Source organism: Necator americanus, chromosome V (genome assembly GCF_031761385.1).
Source record: "Necator americanus strain Aroian chromosome V, whole genome shotgun sequence".
NCBI classification, from domain to species: Eukaryota; Metazoa; Nematoda; class Chromadorea; order Rhabditida; family Ancylostomatidae; genus Necator; species Necator americanus.
The window spans coordinates 26424688-26446065 of NC_087375.1; the positions used below are offsets into that span (position 1 = coordinate 26424688).

At 39.0% G+C, this 21378-nt stretch overlaps 1 protein-coding gene across 3 annotated transcripts; it reads right to left on the bottom strand.

The window, feature by feature from the left end:
* On the bottom strand, positions 1 to 15936 carry RB195_015288 (uncharacterized protein; the record flags this gene model as incomplete). Of its 3 annotated transcripts, none has more annotated exons than XM_064205927.1 (12): positions 1 to 198; positions 939 to 1010; positions 1076 to 1226; positions 1782 to 1925; positions 1989 to 2088; positions 4001 to 4079; positions 4449 to 4526; positions 4717 to 4782; positions 4839 to 4894; positions 4961 to 5049; positions 9308 to 9465; positions 15934 to 15936. In XM_064205927.1, the coding sequence occupies 12 exons, from the start codon at positions 15934 to 15936 to the stop codon at positions 1 to 3; spliced, it is 1194 nt and encodes a 397-aa protein (XP_064061807.1). The 3 variants fall into 3 exon arrangements, with proteins under 3 accessions (XP_064061807.1, XP_064061808.1, XP_064061809.1); XM_064205928.1 differs by lacking the exon at positions 15934 to 15936 and adding an exon at positions 11907 to 12038; XM_064205926.1 differs by lacking the exon at positions 15934 to 15936 and having other exon boundaries at positions 9308 to 9462.
* Positions 15937 to 21378: the final 5442 nt, after the last annotated feature.

Here is a 21378-nt window from a genome sequence, read left to right on the forward strand (position 1 = left end):
TTATCTTCCTTTGAATATTGATGCTAGAGCACTGACAACGAATGGAATAAATCCAGGTGATGATTTTGATGTCGTTGACGTTGCTTCGGTGGTAGTAGGAGGAGGAGCGTTAAGAATTTCAGCTGGTACGACTTCACTGTGATTAGTTAATGAGAGCTTGTGCTCTTCACAATCTGGACTGCGAGTGAAGAAACACATCTGAACAAAACATGTAATACCACAGGGGAAAAGCAGTGCGAGCAATACAAGTGGCTCTAGTTTTCAGAGTATTTGTTTTATTTGTTTTTGTTAGCGATCGGATAGATTTATGCTTAGAAGAAAACAAAGGGAATGAAGCTGAAGGAGGTCCTGTAAAAAGGCGCTTTAGACATATGGAGACAGTAGGAAGAACTACTTCAAGCGAAGCTGGAGCTAAATATCCGTAGGATAAATACAAGAGCACCGCAGAGCGAATTTCACAGTGCCTTCCGTGTAAGCAAAGTGATGGCAGGAACGGTTGGAGGAAACGAAATTCATGCTGCTGTTATAGAAGTCCAGAAAAATCCATGCAAAATTAGTCATTACACCATATAAAGTAAAGTGAAGATATGTAATTATGAACAACGAGACCCGTGTCCACCGTGACACCAACTTCTGACAGTTATGTTGTCAAAAAGTCCCGAAATGTTCCACCGTATCCAACCTTAAATTTGCCATGTCAGCCCAGAAAGCTTCCACAGAAAATATGGGAAAATTTATCAATGAAGACAAACCGTAACCTAGTCAGATCTGTGACAAATAGCCGAAAATAAAAACAAGCGGAACGAAACGAGATATAAGTAGCAGCCTTGTAAGCGAAATGCACCAAGTTGATAAAGTGAACTTATTGATAAACAAGTGACTAATTGAATTTTTCACTCTAGACCTATTGTTCTAGTTAAGACATTAAGTTTATTTACAACTTGTTCGAGAACTCCAGGTTTTCCTTCTGGTTGAGTAATGTCGCAGCCAGTTTTACCATACGAGGGAACCTAGGAGTAAAAAGTTAGATAAATTTTTCCTTGTAGAGAATTTCAGAAATGTGATGCGCGCTTACCTTGACTGTGAAGTAATGCCTATGGTCCCAGACATAGCTGTTCGACTGATCGTAGTGGAATTTTATTTTGTCCGAACACGTGAAATCTTCACCTTTTGGCTCACCGACGCATTCAACGTAGTGCGATCCATGTTCCATCGAATCTGGGTACCTGGATTAGGTGTAAGTCAACTACAGATCATAAATTGCGGAGTAAAAGAGACGAAATGATCGGGAGTGAGCTGCAGATTTCATTTCTCCAGTGCATGAGACGGAAACAAAAGGATAAAAGGATAAAGTCACTGGCTTATCAATCCGCTTGGGATGCGCCAACGCGTTTTACTGGAATTCGTAATCGTTGAGGTTTTGGAACGCGTGTTGGCCTATACAATGACTTGGCCAGCAGATGATCAAGTCAGTGCTTTTATTCTCTCATACAAGTCTGGTACCAATTTATCGACCCTGGAGGGATGAAAGGCTTGGTGAGCACTAGGGCGGATTCGAACCCTTGACCGTGTGGCTTGAATGGACCTCTAACCGACTGTGCCACACTAGTTCTATGAAAGAGTTCGTGAGCAATGTGGGTGGAATAGAATTTCAAATGAAATAAAAGGTATGTTAATCAGGATGTATCCACATTTCACTGGAACGTACGCTGACAATAGAAGAACAACGTGAGGGACTAATTTTGCACAATCTGAAGTTTTGTTGAAATACAAGGGCTCACCAGATCTCTGTGCTATGATGATACGGCTTTCCCTTAGCGTTAGCATCACATGGTCTGCTAATCTCTCCACCACCAAACCAGCTCTCGTCTTTCACGCAAGCGGGCAGATGAGGAACGATGTCACGACGAAACACGACACGATAACTGAACAACGTCGGAAGGATGGGTGATGGATTAGGTGCAATTGCTTCACTGCTTGAGTCTCACCTGTCCTTTATCATTGAATCAAAGTTTGCCGCAAAAGTTGCATCACCCACTCGAGGCTCGCCGAATGTGTAAATTGTGATCTGATCACCACGGCGGAATCCTAGAAATTGATATATTTGGATTTTCACCCCATCTATGGTGGCGAGTGTTAGAAAAAAAAAGTGATCATTACTCAGTAAAAAGAAATGAGATGGAAAAGAGTAGTTACGAACCAATCGGAACTCCCGAAGTATAAATGCACAATCTTGCTAAAGAGGCGGCGTCCAACTTTACAAATTTTCCACATCAATTGAAAATTGTTGCACATCAGGCATTACTCATCCTCTCTACGATGGATCCTAATTTTCGCTCGTTTCCACTTGGGTCTTAGTACTATCCATCATAGTATACTCACACAACTCTGTTTTCAGCTTCAATGTAGCATGACGTTGATAGAGAGTGTACTGTACACAGTTGAAATTGTGAGATGATTCCATAATCCAGACTTACGTTTGCAGTAGAAGGACAAAATTTATTCGCGGTTCTTTGTAATATAGTCGGGTCAAAACGACTTGAAGCACGGTGCAATTAGGTTCGAAGCGGTGCGGTGCAGATAGTGGCTGGAGTCGAGCTGGGACCGTTGCAGCGAACCGCAGCGACGAGAGGTGCTAGCATGGGTCCCCGGTCGATCCTAACCGCACCGCTTCAGGAGCAACCGCTTACGCAACTGCGCAGCGCTTCATGTTGTTTTGACTCCATATATAGATCATGTGGGATGTCGGAAACGAAGCAGGAGAAGGCACTAGCTAATGTTTTTTCCAGTTCTTTACATGTGTCCAAAATTAATGAAATAACATGTGATATGTATTTGCTTAAGGAGATTATTAAAGAAACAACCTTAGGATAGGTAATACAGGATGGCACAGAGAAACGAGAAATTTGGAATGGAATGTAGTGGTGGCCACTCTGACGAGCTGGAAGACAGGCGGGAGTGGCATCCCTCAGGATACAACTACTTGCCGTTTAGTAATGATGGGTTAGTGGTTAGATTTCAACTGTGTACAGTCGGTTCACAACGTGCGCCTGTTGTGGACTAATTTGACAAAAACGGTGACGGTGCGACTGTTGCTCACAATTGTATTTGTCAGTTTGTGATTTTTTCGTATGGGGCCACCTCAGAAGCAAACTGTACACCTCACCCTCGACGGCAATCACTGAGTTGAAAAAGAGAAATCGAGAAGAGGTGGCTGCAATTTCTATGGAAGTGCTTCAACTTGCCGTGCAAAACCTCAGTATTTGCTTCTAGCGACGCATACGTTCGAATGGGCATCATCTTACGGACATTGTTTTTAGAAATTGAGTTTCTTTTTTCGCTTGATTACTTGATGGCATGTATTTCAATCTTTGCTTTCGACAATTAATCTTGTAAATTTATTTTTCTAACTTTTGCGAGTGTTACTTCAAAATTCCCCGTGCCACACCGTAAAAAAAAGTTTCTTCAATGATGGATTTTAGCATAAGAACTTTCATCGGTAACTGCAGGGTGCAGAGCTTTGAAAGCGAAAAACCGATTGACTCATCTGAAAATTAAGGAAAAAAAACCTATTCGATTATTATTTTATTATCGTCACTATTATTATGTTATTATGTTATTTGGAGAAGGATTTTAAATATTTTCATAACAATTTGATTTTCTTCTACTTTTTCCATGAGTTTGTTTATTTCCATAATTATTGTTACATTCTATAATTACTGTGACAGAGCACAACATTTCAGAATGGACCACACTTCACTATTACTGCCAATAAAGAAATAAAGAATAAATAAAGTGAAAGAATAAAGAAGAAGTAAGAAGAATAAATAAAGAATTAAAAAATAAAGAATAAGGAAGAAAAGAATAGAGAAGAATTATAAAGAAAGAATAATAATGATAAATAATAAATAAAGAATAAAGAAAATAAAATAAAGAAGAATTTAAAATCTTGAACTTTCGCGACAATTGTCTCTTGTCAAGAATATGAGGAGGGAATTACCTTGTTTGGCTGTTCGTGCAGCTGCCAAAGCTGCTAATGCTCCACCAAGGGAATGCCCAGTAAACAGGACTTTGTAATTCTGAATGAAAGAGAATGAAAAAAGCATGAACTATCGTTACCAGAAACTCTTTTTTATTTCAAAGTTTTTGTTAGAGGACAATCTGTAAATTTTGTGTAAACCCCGTTCAGCAAAATCAGAACAATCCACATTTTCTCTCTTCTCTTTTCCTTAAATTCCAGTAGATGCTAGTTAAAGTATGATTTCAAATTACTCTCTGATAATCCCAGTCACCTGTCCCCAAACTGGCAAATTGAGGGTGTGGAATAGCTAACTTGAGGGTAACAGTCCCGCGAATCCGTTACAAAATGTTGTGCAAAAATTGAAATTGCTTATTTCACCAGACCTAGATATTTCTTAAATGTGCCTCTAAGTGTACATTTCCCTTACCGCATACTTCGGGTCCTGGAGAGCTTGTTCGACTTGAGGCCACAATACGAGATGGCCATTCATAAAATACCTATTGACCTGAAAAAAGAGGAAGTAAACAACCGCTCATTCTCAGTTACTCGGCTCTGATACTGCAGTCCAGCTCCTCAACCTTTTTCGGCTATTGTTGAGCTCAGAACTTCCGGAAGAAAAACTACCACTTCATTCCAAATTTCTTTTGTCTAAGCTGAAATTAATGTTACATATTCAATGATTATATGTTACTTACACTGCCCATGTCAAAGAAATCCACCCCTGGTTGAATAGACTGTAGGCCTTCCAAGAGTAATTGACCCTGAAAACGTAATCCAGCTAGATGTTGTTTCAGATATTTGTAGTCTATAACTGTACCTTCGTTTTGGTTCCTCTGAAAACGATTATAAGCTGCTTCGCGGCGTCTGATGCCGCTGAAAAAAAATGGATTTTGAATGAAATGAAGTCTTTAGTTCTGTGACATACATATTTACACGAACCGATGTAGCTTTCGCATGTGTTGTCGAGTTCGTCACAATCCTCTCTTGTCGTCGACACAACCACATGTGCATCGTGAGCAGGGAACGTTCTGGACAATAATCAAAATCAAAATTGGTCAAAAGATCAATGGGTGAGGATAAAGGATAAAGTCACTGGCATATCAACCTACTTCGGATGCGCCTACGCGTTTTACTGGAATTCGTAATCGTTGAGGTTTTGGCCTGTTGGCCTATACAATGACTTGAGGGGGGCAGCCGATGCTCAAGTCAGTGTTTTTATCTTCCCAGACAAATCTGGTACCAATTTATCGACCCCGGAGGAATGAAAGGCTTGGTTTGCACTAGGGCGGTTTCGAGCAATCGACCAAGTGGCTACAACGGACCTCTAACCGACTGCGCCACACTTGCGCAAGATCAGTAAATCAACGTTAAAATCAAGAATTAGGGGAACACGAAGTATCCTAATATGTGGCGGTCTTCTCAATATACTATTTTCTTTGCTGCAGCCTTAAGGTGAAATTTACTCATACTGAACGAAGAGAGATTTTGTCTTGAACGTCTTTTGTGAATGCATGCGCTCCTGAGAACATTCGAAACATTGTCGGTTTGGAAAACCCCAAAAGATATTTGTCCGTTACAGTTTTGGGAGATCGGTGTCATAAAGAGCAGACGGAAAAAAGCGCTTAACTACCGGAGTTAGTTATCAGGCAAATTGAGTTCGAAGCCGTCCAATCCAGACTGGAAACCTACAACTTCTAATCCTCAGTACATCAATTAGTTCTGTTGTTATTGTGAGGAGGTGGCAACTCAGTATCGCATTGCTACGAAAAGTGGGCAAAACATTGTTTTCAAGAAAGAAAAAACGAAAAATGAAGTAGACAAAAATTTATACCGTCTTACTAATATTTGAGAGCAATAAGGAATCAGGAGCTTAAGAGTCACAAGTACAGGTTTCTATTACCTCGCAAGATTTCTAAAGAATCCGGAAAATTTCGCTGAGAAATGGGAGTGACGCGCAAGCATATCGACTACTTTCGGCAGAGGTACGATATTAATAAAGGATAAGAGTAGTAAGATATTGCCAAAAAGGTGCAGTTTCTGTAAATTTCGTTCTAAAAAAGATCCACATACACATTCCTGATAATCCCACAATAATTAGTTGCTCAGAAGAACAATGGAGATGAAAACTGTGACACGAATGTGTCTCCACTGTTCTTTTTCCGTCTTCTCACATCTCCAAACCTTCTGGCATTGATAAAATAAAAAATAACCCTCCTAAGAATTAGCACCTCTAAAACTTAGAATTAACTTCAACCCAAAACATGACGCTTAAATCTGAACAATTAATCTGTTCCTTCGTTTCAGTTTTTTTTTTTGAGTCCACGGTTCGCAATTCGTCACAACAACGCTCCATTTAAACCCATAATCCCCTCCAAATCCAGTTGGTTGTTATTCACCTACTTATGTGTTCTGCATACATTTCACATAATCAGGCTCTACTGAATACAAATTTGATTCCTATATTTTTAAATTCTCAGACTCATGCAAAATGTGCTCCTTTCTTTCTTTTTTTCTGTTACACCAATGGTGCATGTGAATAAATGAATAATCGTGGTCGAATGGATTCAATAAGCTGAGCTGAGCTGAGCTCGATGCACTCTGCACAAAAAGTTACTGTTCTGGTAACTAGCAGTTTTAAGAACGATTTCATATCGGCGAAACACAACATCTTCTGGACTACCGAGGAAAATTGAGCGTGACTACGCCTATGATCGTGAACAACACCCCTCTATTCGTCGTCGAGTCCTCAACATCGTCAGTTTCGTGACACGCTCCCTTTATCGATGGGATTTTTTAGCACCACATGAAATTGAAGAAGGGTATGATCTGTTTTATCTTTTAGGGGCTATCGTAGTTTTTAAAATCACATTCTAGGTTTGCTCCTAGATGCATACACGTCTCAAAAAAATTGCATTAAACTAACTTCTGTAAAAATTTGTCACCAATTTGCCATTAGCAGTGGAAGTTTTTTCGGCAGAAACAAATAAACACTTATGACCTTTTTTAAAAGAGTTACTTCTTACCAAGTGAAGTGAACGCTTATTTGTAATGCAGCTATAGAATTAAAAGTACTTATGATATAATGTAATAGGAGTATTGAATCGTTCAGTTATAAAAAAAACAATATATTTAACAAAAAGAAACGGAAGAAGGTGTGGATCTACTTTAGGGACATTTTTAGCATCATTCTACTTAATTTTACTTATCTCGTTCTTTGACAATTGAAAGAGTTTTGATTTCATCGCATGCGTAATTTTTCCCTTGTTGCGATGCCAACATCAGTCAACGAATATGTCCTACTGACTTGTCTGCCGCAACACACACACTTCATTTCTTACTTTTATCCATCGCAACTCGTTCATTAAGTTGGACACATATCCGCACTATACATCAAACCCAACAGACGGGTCTGCAGGACTCGGTCAGAATTGTGGACACACCATCTGCGAACCTGAAGAAGCAACTAGTCCGCAATCACTTCTATGACAGGTTTTGTGAGACACCTAACTGTGTCGTTTGTCCGAACTCCAGGGAAGGGGGATGCGTTGCATTAGAAGTCATCTCTATCTGATCAAGTGTTAGTTATTTGGGGCTGAGTACAACAGAGAAACATTGAGAGCACTATGTACGCAGGTCAAAGAGCACCCGGGTCTGCTCCTAAAATCAAAACCATCACTCCCTTTGGGTGCTCATCACAGACAGTTTCATGACGACACTCTTTTCAAGATAGCAGTCACGATCTTGGAAGATCTTGGCACGCGCACCAGTTCTGACGCAAAAAAAAACCTTGAAGTGATCCAGAAGTCCAACCATAAATCACAAAGAAGAAGGCACCGCTGTGAGAAGAACGCAACACCGTTGGTCCATGGGGTCAGAACCAAGGATCGCTATTAGTTGCTAGTAGCGGCGTAACAGACGATGGTCTGCCAACGTCACGGTTTAGTAGGTATCACGGTAGCACTGCTTTGATCTGTTTGACCTGTTTCTCTGACGATGTGTTCAGTAATTTGTTTGCTAAGTTACATCTTGTGGGGGACAAGGCTTTTGAGGGGGTAGATAACACGTATCTTTGATTTCCCAAGCTCTAAAGAAGGGGACGGCGCTAAAACATTCGCCAGAATAAATATAGATAACTACTTTGGTTCTGTAGTACATGATCCAACTTTACAATGCCAAGATACAAAATGGGCATGGGGCATACATCGAATAGTTTTTTCTGAAGAATGTGTTCCCGCTGTTTTTCACTGCCTAAGTATAGATTGTTTTGTTTCCTTCAAAATTTCTTTGTCCTTTGTCAAAGCAAGATCAGATGGCATGCGCTTTTGATGAACCAAACAGCGCTATCATGATAAATAATAACGAGCTTTGTTCGCGCGTGTGTGCGTGTTTGTTTGTTTGTTTGTGTGTCGCGAAATTTGAAAAAGGTGGTGCGACAGGTCCCCCCGGCTTCGGATTGGTGTGCCGACGACACAAAGCTATAAAATGGGATGTGACGGGTCCCTCCGGGGTCAGATTGGTGCGCAATAACCTCGTGTGCATGCCGCGAAGGGTGGACAGTGTTACAATCGTTTCATTACTGGTGCCACTGCCCGTGTTACGTTTCACCTCTATGAGTCCTCCACAAATTCATTTCCTTGCAGGTCTGCCTCATCTTGGCAGCATGCTTTCTCCAAAAATTGGAAACACCCATGCAAACGGCTGTTTAAATAGTAGCGAACAGTTCAAGTGATTTGACATGAAACCTTATCTCTATCAGTACGATAATGTAGTTCGTGTCATTCTACGTTAAAACATCATTCTGCGATAACTACCGGAGAAAACAGGAGGAACTTCGAGAAATGCGTTTAATTCGCGTCTATATTATATTGACATCAAAGGAGTGTTTGGAACTGAAGTTTGAATGTTCTTAAAATGTAGAACTGACACGTTTAGAAAAGAAACTGTAAAATATTTACTGTATTCGTTATCAAAAGGGGGAAAAAGCGTCGTTTTCATAGCACAAAGCTAATTTCACAGAAAATGCCACTATTATTAATTTTCATTGATCAGTGAATGGGAGCGAAACGAACACAATAGAAAGTCTGAAGCTGGACTTCACCCGGAGGTTCAGACTGGTTTTACATAGTAGAGGATAAAGGATAAAGTTTCTGGCGTTAATCAATCCGCGTGGGATGCGCCCCGGACGTTTTACATAATACAACAGCAAATCTCTGGGAAATATGAGTATCAGGTGTCCTTTTTTTGCGACGTTGCACGCAAACACAACGAAAACGTTAAAATACAAACCGGTTCAGGCATGCCTGCTGCTGATCCCCATAAGCTCCTGCTGCCATATTCAATAACTTTCTCGCAGTCATTTCGTCATAGTTTGTCTTTTTACCGAGGAATGGAAGAGCAAGCACCAAATTAGAACATAATAATATGTACAAGAGGGTGTGCATCACCTGGAATACTTACTTCTAGTCAAGAAAATAATCGAGAAGTGAAGTGATAACAGTGGTTGGATCAAACGCAAGGAAAAAAATGTGAAAAATAGGAACGAAAAATCGAAACAGAATGAAAGTATAGGAAATTGATGTAGAAATATCTTTGTTTCACTATCGTTGACGATTTATGTAGCGATGATAAACTCCAGTCCTTGTGAACTGCCTTAATTGTCTCAGATTGTGAATAAGAAAGTATGAAAATGTTCCATTCATTTATTTAGTTAAGCTATTGCCTGTTATGATCAAGAAATCGAACTTTTCCCGTGTTTGATCACTAAAATATGGAGCCTGTTCACGGAACAAAAACACTGCTAAATCTAAAAAAACCAGCGAGAAAAGTCTTGCAGATTTTTGCTGCTACCTATAGAAGCCGATCTATCAGAGTAGTCAACAAAGGAGAGAAATTTCAGCAGAAGGAGGCGGGAAATCACAAACTCTATCAGAAAAAGATGTTAAGAAAAATATCTGTTTGAAAATTACGACCCCTTCAAACTTCAACCTTTTTAGGAAGTCGTGTAGTACCGACACGGTTCCTTAAAGGCAGCATACCACGAATCTGGGGTAGTACGGATTTCAGATGGAGTATCCCTATACGGGGTCGTAGATTATGGAGACCGGCGTGGCTCCGCTCATCTCTCCCTGAATCACTGCAAACAGCCGACCCCTGAATGCTGTTTTGTACTATGCCTTCTGTTGCAGCGCGCCACCCTTGCACGCATAGCGTCCCTTACTGCCTATCGGGGCAGTCGGAATTGATTTTCGACGAATAGCAGGGCGGAGGCGGCGCAAGGAGTGGAGCGTTGCAAAAGATGGCGTCGTACAAAACAGCATTCTGGAGGTGTTCTTTCAGTGATGCAGGGAAAGGTGGGCGGAACCACCCTGTTTCCATAATCTACGACCCCGTATACGGATACTCCACCTGAAATTCGCACCACCTCACATTCGTGGTATGCTGCCTTTAAAAGGCTGGAAAAGTTCCTCATACTAATGATAAGGTGAATGAGCATTTTCCCTGTAGTCCACTTTATTTTCCTTAGCTTACTGAATATGTAAGCAATGTAAGAGTGTTATACTAAGAACTTCATTGCGTTCTATTTAGATTACTTCTGAATTCAATACTTATTACGCTGTCCACTTACTTATTTATCCATCTACTTATTTATTTTTGCACTATGGGAGTAATGTTAGATGCAAAAAATCTACAAGTTTTCAAACGAACTGAAATAGCAACAAAATTCGTACTACTGTTCTGAACATAGATTTAATAACAAAGTTTGACAATAAGACATGATATCCGTAAATACGTAGAAGTGTCCATTGTTGTGTAAAGATTCGCATTTGTCGTGTTTTAAGATGCATATTTAAGTTATGCTCGTTAACAAAGTTTACATAATGACAAGAACTGACTGATAAAGCTTCAAATTAGCAAAAAAAAATTCATAAGAAATGAGGGAGTACGCTTAACTACAACTACTATGTAACGGTGCTGGGTGAGGTGATAGGTGAAGTTATGTACAACATTATTAGTCAATTAATTTTAGGCTAACTAATTTTAACTAGTTATTAGTCCGACTCTTTTATGGAGTTTTTCATTTAAAAATTTGAGTTTTGATCTTTTGAATCTTTTGATTAATGTTTAATCTTTTGTGCAGAAATATCTTTTATTTTCAGTTCATGAAAATGCGATCAAAAATCATAATCACTCCATGCTATAGTCTGTCACTTCGAAGAATATTGGAATGCAGTACTGCCATTTCGCGATCTCAACGAACTTGGAAGAAGAGCAGCCAGAAAAACTGAAGTTGAGAGAACTTACAGAGTTTATATCGACCGATTAAAACCGACCACCACTTCTGGCCGCCGTGGAAGAGGACGAAAGCTTGACAAAACAAATGTTAAACGAAGCCTTTAATATGAACCACTTGGCCATCGTTTGTGCCCTCAAAAAAGCAGGAGAAAGTACGGGAATTGACTAGATAGGTACTCTCGAGCTCTTCGACAACAACAAAGCCGAATTTTTACCCTATTGTTGGCAGTGAAAGGAACAAACTCCGTTGTTGAAGAATCTCGTGGCTGAAGGTGGTCGTGGCTTCTCTTCAAAGAAACAAGATTTGTGCCTCCCCAGGTGTTTTGCTCGAAGGAGCAATGAAAGACTTCCTTTATAAAAAAAAACAACGTGGTGTGTGTGGTGAGACAGAGGCGGAATCACCCACTGGGAAATCATGATTGGGGTCGCAAAATGACTGTGCTGCGTTCCAACCTTCGCCGAAAAAAAGTGGCGGAACATACTATGCTGAATACGGATTTGATTTTCAACAGCATTTTCATCGCTGAAAAGAGTTGGTCATTTTTCTCTTAAATGAATCAAACAAAACACGAATTTTCGAATAAAAACCTACCGAAAATTCAGCAATGATTTTGAGTAATACATTCCGACCTAATACATTCCATTTTGCCGGTTTCGCTACACGTAGGAGTAGGAAGTTGCCGGAAAAATGTGACGGGGTACCGTCGTGACGCTGATCAATCATCTTTGTTAGTGCAAGCGGAGAATACGTTCTCTTAGTCAATCAACACAGAAAAAAAATTAGGTCCGCTTTCTTTGTCATTCACAATGCTGATATGCTGATAGAACATTTCCATAAAGAGTTGTTCCATCTTTGTCGGAATACGCAAAGAATCGTAGACGGTGGGATGAACGTGGACGATTCCAGATTGCGAGTAAAGATAAAGAGATCAAAACCTTTTTATTGATGCATGACATGCTTATGGTTCCCAGTGCAAATAAAGCATGACATGTCGCGTGGAACTTTTCTTCTATCAGTACAGTCTACTCAGGTAAAACAAACATGTGTGGCACAGTCGTGATATGATCCGACGTTATGGGTGCGATATTGGCCATTTTTCATTCTTTAAAAAAACGTTCAGGGTTACAATTTGAAAAATACCGAAAGAAAAATGTTGTTTGAAAAAAAAGTAGATAGCTTATTGGTTCTATTAGGAATATTAGAAATTAAAGAAAGTAAATATTCTAGAAATTTACAATTCTTCATAGATTCCATTAGCACTAACTCCGTTAGAAATGCTATCTAAATAACTGAATTTAGAGATTTTGATGGACAGGTAGAGGAAAGTTAACTATATTTGGAATAATCTAATAGAAAAATATCTATAGTCTCCGCCTGAGTTTTGCGATCGAAAACATCAACAAATCAGATGACAGTCGATAATAATTGAATGTTTACCTTCAATGTGTGAGGTATTACTGATTTTTGGTCGGAGAGTCTACAGAATTCGAAGAACTGGCGCCTTCTTCTTACTTTTTATCTACTAATAAAAGTTTTTAGGAGGGAAAAGGAATTGTTAAAGGCGACCGGAATATGTTGGGTTCAAAGGTGTTCGGTTTAACAAAAAGTTTAATTTGAGCATAAATGTATAGTAAACCAGGAGAAAAATGAAAAGAAAGGTTTCAAAGAAAAATCTCCTATCAAGTAAGTAGTTTTAAATGTGCAAAAAATCGAATTCAAATGGTTTGCAGAAGTTTGTTATTCTGTGATCCTTGAGTGGATTTTTTCTGATGACTACACAAATCAGAGCTATCACAGTACAATATTGTAGAACGTGCTATATTGGCACGTTATACTTGCTATTATACAGAATATTCGATTCAGAACAGCAACTAACCAGGACATTTCCTTCGAGCAATATACTCTGTGACTAACGACGTTAGATGGAAATTAATAAGAACCGGTATACAAATTCAGGAGGAAGTTTCATTTCTAAATCACAAATATTATACTATGTGTGCTATATTGTTGCTGTGGATAGTCTGTGTCCTTAGGTCGAAACTGCTTTTCTGACTGGTTTCAAGTACAAATAGGAGACTCGCTTGTTTTTCTTTTCTCCTTTTTTTGTTCTTTTTGCTCTTCTTTTAAAGTCAAAGCAGAGGAAAAATTGTAATTGAAAATTGATTGTAGATTGTAAATGTAACAAATTAGTTGTAATTTGTATTACCCATAGATTTGATATTAAGAAGAGAGGAAAAGATAAAATAAGATTGAATCTCCTTTTCAAGAGGAAAATAAGTGAATAACGAATTTGGATTTTGCAAATTAAATTATATTAATTGATTAAGTACTTAAGTAATCGTGATTTGAAATAATTCGGTCTTCATTTAAATATGCGAGCATCCGAACAACATACGGAATCTGCGCTACCATGTCTCAACAAATAATATGGACCTTTTAAAGATGAACCCTATATTAAAGTAGTGAGTGTTTTTCTCAGCAGTCATCTGCGAGCGTCAGTGTAAAATAGAGTTACACATCGTAGTGTACACGGAAGAGGGAAATGTAAATACTAAAGCATCTCTGAGCCGATCACCGAACATAAAACAGGAGGGCGAGAAAAAGTTGTACTTTCGGAGAAAATTCCTTAAGTATCAAGAAAATGGGTGTTCTTTCGAGGGCGATTTCTCTGTTTTCTTCGTGCCTTACAGAGACCGGTAAGTTCCAAGTTCTAAGTGCAACAAACAGTTTTATATCTTCATATTTGCATAGTCAGCGCCTTCTCACCACTGCAAACAAAATTTGTGCCGCTGTCGACATTTCGTAGTTTCGCTTTTGTAGAATGTAAACCACAAACCATAAACAAACATTCCTGGCAGAATGATGATATTTTTCATTTGGAAAATATTGCTAAGAACTCGTTGAGCTTCTGGTAGCCGTAATATACGTTCAAGGGTAAGTACAACTCCAAACGTCTTTGCATTTCACTAGTAACAGGTGAATTTAATAAAACAGTACAAAGAGAAAATCATGTAAATTAAAATAAAGTAAAATAAATAAAATAAGGATAGAATAAAGAGGAACTAATTAGAAACAGGAGTGCTATAAAAAAACACCAGTCACTTCACAATCCGTCAAAGTTACTGAAATCTTTGTGCTTTGTAGACCTGGATTTGTTCTCAAAGGAGTAACGAAGCCCTTGATGTTTGAAAACAACAAAAAAGGAAACAACGACTAAAATTATCCCAGAAACAAAGTGCAACTAATTAACGTGTAGATAATAAAACTAAGGATTTTTTTCCTGAAAAAATTTGTTCTCCATCATTTACTTTTTCACATTGTTTCTCTGTTACTATCGGATTAAAATCATTTTTGATATGATCTTTCAGTTTTCTCGTCTTCTACGATTATATAATTCTCCTCAATTTTTTATCTGAAACTGATAGAATTTCGGTGTTGTCATGTTCTACACATACATACGCTGGAAACGTAATGTCTCTTCTTCTGAATGTCCGAGTTCGTCTATCCAGTTTTACTGTATTGCGGAGTTTTGAGGCCACTTACAATAGAGGATATTAAGCGGGGGACGATCTACGGAACGAAAAACTATTAAGCATTTGGTAATGAAGCAAACAGAGAGAAATAACATCAACGGAAATTAGTTGGAATTAGTTAAATTAAGTAACGTTAAACAAAAAATTACTTTAGAAAGCAAGACTACAGTAGTTCGAAAGTTAGACGTTCCTTGAATCTTGGCATAGAGATTGCAACTTGTCGATAGTCAATTTAGCAACAGCCAAGATAATTAACAAACAACGCTCGCGAGTGAAGCGATTTTATCACGCGGAAGTCCGCTAATCTCACGGCATCGCGGCTACCTAGGCTCTGACGAAGGCGACAACGCCGAAACGTTAGCCGTAATAAAGTTTGTTAGCAATCCTGGCTGTTGCTAAATTGCCTATCGACAAGACTACAGTGTTTTTCGAGTAGGTGTGGTGTGTAGACGAGGAATATGATGTGTAGATTGATTTCTTCCGCTTCTTACATATGGCCGCTATGTGCATTGATCCATAGATAGGCTGACTTCAATTCCGACAGCATATTTCGAACTAACCGATTAGAGAAATATGTCAAAATCCACAATGGGGACAAAACGGTTTAACTCACTTCACACAAAAGTTTCTAGCCGTGTGTCTAGTATGCTAAGAGCACTTATCAAGAATTTGTGATCACCGGATCACATCAATTAGTGCCCAAAAAATTACCGGGAATGTTGAACATGAATTTGTGTCAACTCAGACATTGACGTCTCTAAAGGGGGGTTCGAAAGAAAACAGCAGCAATGTTCTCCCAATCTCAAAACATGTCTCAACTACGACCGCCAAAGCCTTAAATAACAAAAAAAGTACAACTTCCACTTATTGATTGATATACTATTTAGGACTGTATCTTGACGAAGACATCCAAGGATGATATTTGGCGAGAAGGAATGGATGAAGGTGCGAAATACAATGAAACGAACGCCGTTAATATAATAGTTGCAGAAAAATCAATAGGAAAACCATTTCATCGTCCCAAAAATAAATAACGTTTTTGATTTTCACGCGATCACTTGTCACAACACTGCATACGCACTCACCATTCATACGAGGACCTTCAGTGGACAACGCAGCAATGATCGTGAATGAACGAGCGGTAGCGTGAGAATAACAATGAAAGAAAAAATAAAATGCGTAAATGAGATAGATCTGAAAACAATAACAAAATATGCACGAATTCTTCATTTCAACGATAAATTTTGCAAACGATCTCAAAAGTGAGTTCGATCGAGATTTGGATACGCAGCTGAATAGCAATTTTACCTTCAAGGTTGTCAGTTATGGTGCGCCCGCGTTTTAAATTTCAAGGTCACAGTTCAGATTCAAGCGATTATTTCTGGAATTATGGGACGCATCACGACTTTGAGAGGTTCTACGGTTCTGCATATTTTTCAGAAGAAATTCTAGAAAATTATTTAGTTCAGAATGACTCATTCTCTACTTTAGTGAGAAACTCGTTTAGGAGAAAACATAGACAAGATGGTAATTCACGTGTGCGTTGCTTACGTGGTTTAAGTTACCAAGATAATTTTTTTACTAATCAACATCGAAAAAGTCCCTCTGTCACAATGATGTACTTGAAGGAATCTAATCAGTGGTGTGGAATAATGGGAGCTCCAATTAAATTAAAGGATCATTTATTGGAACCTAATCTTGGGCAACTGAAATTACTCCTTTTCGCAACCAACACTCGAATATTTCCTTCCAGCTGTTAATACCTTGTTGATGGAGCCGCGTATACGAGTCTGATTGCTACATGCTCCGGTGGTGGTGGACCGGCTAACAGTAAATGCAATCAGTCATTTGCAAAGTTATATGGGAGGAGTTATGCGAATGTTGCAAAAAAGGTGCGTTTCCCAGTACACCGTCAGATCCCAACCTAAATAGGAGAGGCCTGGAAGGAGGGTGGAGTCTTTGGTATCATCTCTCCCTTGCGCTACGCTCAACTGCCTGACCTGACGAACTTGAGCCACTCGGTGCCGATAGGCAGTTCATGCCAGTCGTCAATTCTAGCTACCCATGGAGCAATGACGAATGGAAGGATTCTGTACCGGACACGGACTGTAGATCGAGGAGGTTGGGCAGTGCTGTGTTCAAACACTGCACGCCCCGATGAAGAATCGGACAACCGCGTCAGGCGATAGCACCAGCCCGCCTATCAAATCAAATAAATCAAAAAACAGTGTTGATAATCGATTCACAGAGTTTTCTTTGTCGTACGCGGAACGCTTTTTATCTACGCCATATATTTCTTGGATTTCATCTATGTCTGCACTTATGTTTCACGTTTATATCATGAGATAGCGTGAGAAATTCGAAGGGAGCATTCTCTCAAGAAATTCGTAGTTAGTTGAAGTAGGCACATTTTACATATTATTCTCTATCCGTACTGTTCTTTGTGGATAGCTATTTATCCGTTATTCACTTCATTTATTTTTTTGTTTTACCTTTGTGAAAAAGGTAAAAAGAGACAGGATTAAGTCAAATATATTTTTTCTATAGATGAATCTTTGAAAAGGTTATAAATGTATCAAATGGTATATAATGCAGATATTTTCTGTATGCATAAATGAATGAATGAATGAATAAATAAATGAATGATTGAATGAATGAATGAATAAATAAATAAATAAATAAATAAATGAAAACAAACAAGCATAGATCTCTGAATTCTGTTATGCGTATCCTGGCCCTGACCTAAGAAGAAATGATGCACTAATTCGACGTATTTAGATGTAGAGCATCGATTAACTTTGTTCATTGTTTTGAATGAAAAATTTTTGTATAATGACAAAAGCATGAAACATAAAATATACATAAACACTATAAAGAGAACGTCCTAAGATGGATGAAGGACGTTGTGAAGAACAATTTTAGCCAAACGATCGTTCATTGACGCAAAAAATGGAGGAATAGCGCTTGGTGTGAGAGGAGGTGGTCGGAGTCCACGGCGAACGAGTCGTTGACTCATACGAAATCCAACCGGTTTAAAAATCTCCCACATGGAAATCTCATTCCTATATAGACGATTCAAAATGAATAATGCTGTTTTTTATTGCACTGAAAAAGTACACATTTACAATGACATAAATCAAACAACATATTTTACTTTGAAGATTGTTCTCATATTAGTGTGTAAATATGTACATGATTTATTTGTTTGCTTTACTTTTTTACATGTAATCATGCAATGATGCATATATTTCATTGAAGATGCCCAGTTCTTTGTGCACTTAGTGAATCATATGCAAATATTCCTCCAAAAGTAATCAAAATTCATGCATCTCAACAAGGAGTGTTCAACTGAAATGACTAGAGGGAGGGAGAGCCGGCTGAATAATTTTTATTTTTTTTTTTTTTGCACAAGATGAGTCATCTGTAACAACAGCATATTCTCCTAACTCTTTTCAATGAAAGTTACAAAAAAGGGCGTTTCAAAACCAGTTTCAATAAGAAGAAGAATTCAGTTCAAACGAAAATTGTACATTTATCCTCAGAGAAGAGAATTTTGAGAGAAAAAGAAAAAAGATGCGATGCCCTCACACACACCAAACAAGTGCATGAGCATGAGCCACCACCCAGGTCCTCTCTTCAATTGAGATGGAAGAACGAGTTGTTTGCCTGTGTTCATGTGCAATTTTCATAGGATGGTGGAAATTGCAGAGAGAGTTTCCCATTATCGATTAGCTATTTAGGGTGACTCCACGTTGGAAAGTTTCCAATATTCCATTTGCCAAACATACGAATGAAGAACAAAGTGGTTTGCGTTGAACGATTCATTTAGGACGCTCATTTAGAATGCCGTTATTATGGCATAATAGAAAAGCAGACTTTTACAACAAATGCTATTCAGATTTAAATCTTTAAACCTTTTGGCGTAAGTCTTTCCGCATGGAAGGGATAGTATGTATTATTGCTGGGTCCGGATAGTGGCAGGTTTTTGTTGCTATTTTTAACAACACAGAGCACTACGGCCCCGAGAGGAGGTTAACACATTAAAAAAAAAACTCCGTTTCTGTAAGTTTTTGGTGAAAAATAATAAATCAGTGTTACCCAAACGAAGAAATATTACTGCAGCTATCCCCAGTTATCTTTAACCCAGCGATGTGATCACTAGTGAGAAAAAAAAATTCGGCGTCGAGTGTACCTCCGTTGCAAACAAAAGATTAATAAACAAAAAAAAACGTCAAAAAAACAAAAAGATTAATAAACAAAAAAACAAAAAAAAGTCTTATGTTTTCGCATTCCGATAATCTACTTATTCAAGTTGTGTTGAGAAAAAGCTTAGTTGTTTTAGAGATTTAACCCCTGTACTCAACTAGTCATAGGAAAGCCGGCATCCTTATAAATAAATTCCGACAAAAGAATGTATATATATATAATATATATATATATATATAATATATATATATATACCAGTCTGAACGGCTAAAGCCGGAATTATGACTTTCTGTGGTGTTCCTTTCTCTCGCCATCACTGATCAATGAAAATTAATAATAGTGGCATTTTTTGCAAAATAAGAATTGTGCTTCTCTAACAACGCCTTCTTTTTTTTAAATTTAGGCCAAGGACTTCATAGTTTTCTTTCCACTTGCATCATTTCTACATTTGAAGAACATTCAAACTTCAACTTCAAACATTCCTCCGATAACAACATAATATAGACACAATTTGAGAGCATTACGCGAAGTTTGGGTTTTCTTCCTTTGTCTTGTCCCCAACAGTTATCAAGGAATGATGTTTAACATAAAATGACGTGAACAAACTCATCGTTCTGATAAAGAGAACGCTCTAAGTCAGGTCATGTAAACATGTTCGCTATTATTAAAGCAGCCGTTTCCACTCGTGATTCCACTTTTTGAGGAAGGCATGTTAAAACCTGAGGCAAACGTGCAAGGAAATAGAGACGCGAAGGAGTCATAGAAGTGAAGCGCAACACAGGCAGTAGCATCGGGCATGAAACGGTTGCAACAAATCATCCACCTTTCGCGATTCACGCGTACAAAATTACTGCTCGACGCTTTTGCAATATGACGCAGCAATCCCACGCCATTGGACTCGCGTCACCCCATTTCACCTCTTTGTGGCGCCGGAGCACCGGAGCACCAATCCAACGCCGTGGGACCTGTCGCACCCTCCTTTTCGAATTTTGTGACACAAATATACACACACACAACAAACACACACATGTGACAGAACAAGCCCGTTATTACATAGCATGGTAAGTCTCTGCAAATGTATTAGATTGTTAATAAAGTGTTGTCATTTTGTAATTTTTTGTTCTTTATTTTTCTATTCAACATACAGCAGAAATAAGTCAATCATATAATTGCTAGTGTTAGTCACCACAATACTCCGCCTAATGGACAAACCGACCACTTCTGCAGAGCTGGGGAGGCTGGGAGTCAAACAAGTCAGCGACCGTCCGACTAATTTCATCGAACTTGGTGAAAGTTTTCCTACCTAAGAAACCCTTACGGAGAATAAGTGATAATCAGTGGGGGCTATGTCAGGGAAATAGCAAGGATGAGGGACTGCGTTCCAGCCTAGTTCTTGTTTTTTAGTGGAACTCGTCAGCTATGTTGAGTCTCGGTTTTTAAGACTGAGTGACATAAATGACAGTTGTTATCGAGTATCATTTTGGAGCAGCTCGCGGCACAGCATTCTCCTCGCATCCCAGAAGTAGCAGAGGAGAGCATTCTCAAAAACCAAGTACCTTTTGGCCTGCGTGGGCGGGTCTTATCCTCGAGGAATAAACACAATATGATGTAAAATGGAATCGGAAAGTACCCAACTCTAATCTTCAGTGACTGTCTTCAATTTTCGATGCGGGATTAAAGACTGAGTCAAGGTACGAAGGTCATCGAGTCACCACTTTTCTCCAGCAAGGAGCCTCGAGGCGGCTGAGTACTGTTGGTTAATTACATTTTTCACTTACTTTCATCGTAGGAGTATCATCGTAGTTCTCCCCCCCCCCCCTTCCGCAAGCGGTAGCCTCTGAATCCTCTTTGATAACGTTAAGAATGGAGTTCTCCACAGTGGATGGGTGGGGGAGAGAGCGAGGGGGCGTCCCGACTGGGTCTGTTTTGAAAAGTTGTGTCCACTCGTCTTTGCAAAGTGTGAGAACCAGCGGTGGATAGTCTCACTAATACTGGTGCACTACTTGAATGTGGTATCGACGATGCGACTGCTGTCGTCGCTCCACTGTCCATTCTTAGAAGATGATGGCTTTGGGGATGGCGCGAAGCTGCTCTTGTGAAATTGACAGCGTGCTTAAAGTTAAGGAAGGGAAGCTTCAAGAATTCTCTACAAATACGACATGAAACTCTATGGGTATCGATCAAGAATCGAAAGTTCTGGACTTTACAAATAACCCTGACAAAACGTTTTAATATATGTATGCTGGCTGCTCAACTAATTGGTGGAGGCATTCATTAGTCTGCTGCTTTTAAGAGTGGAAACTGTGAAAGCTTCCGGAGATTGA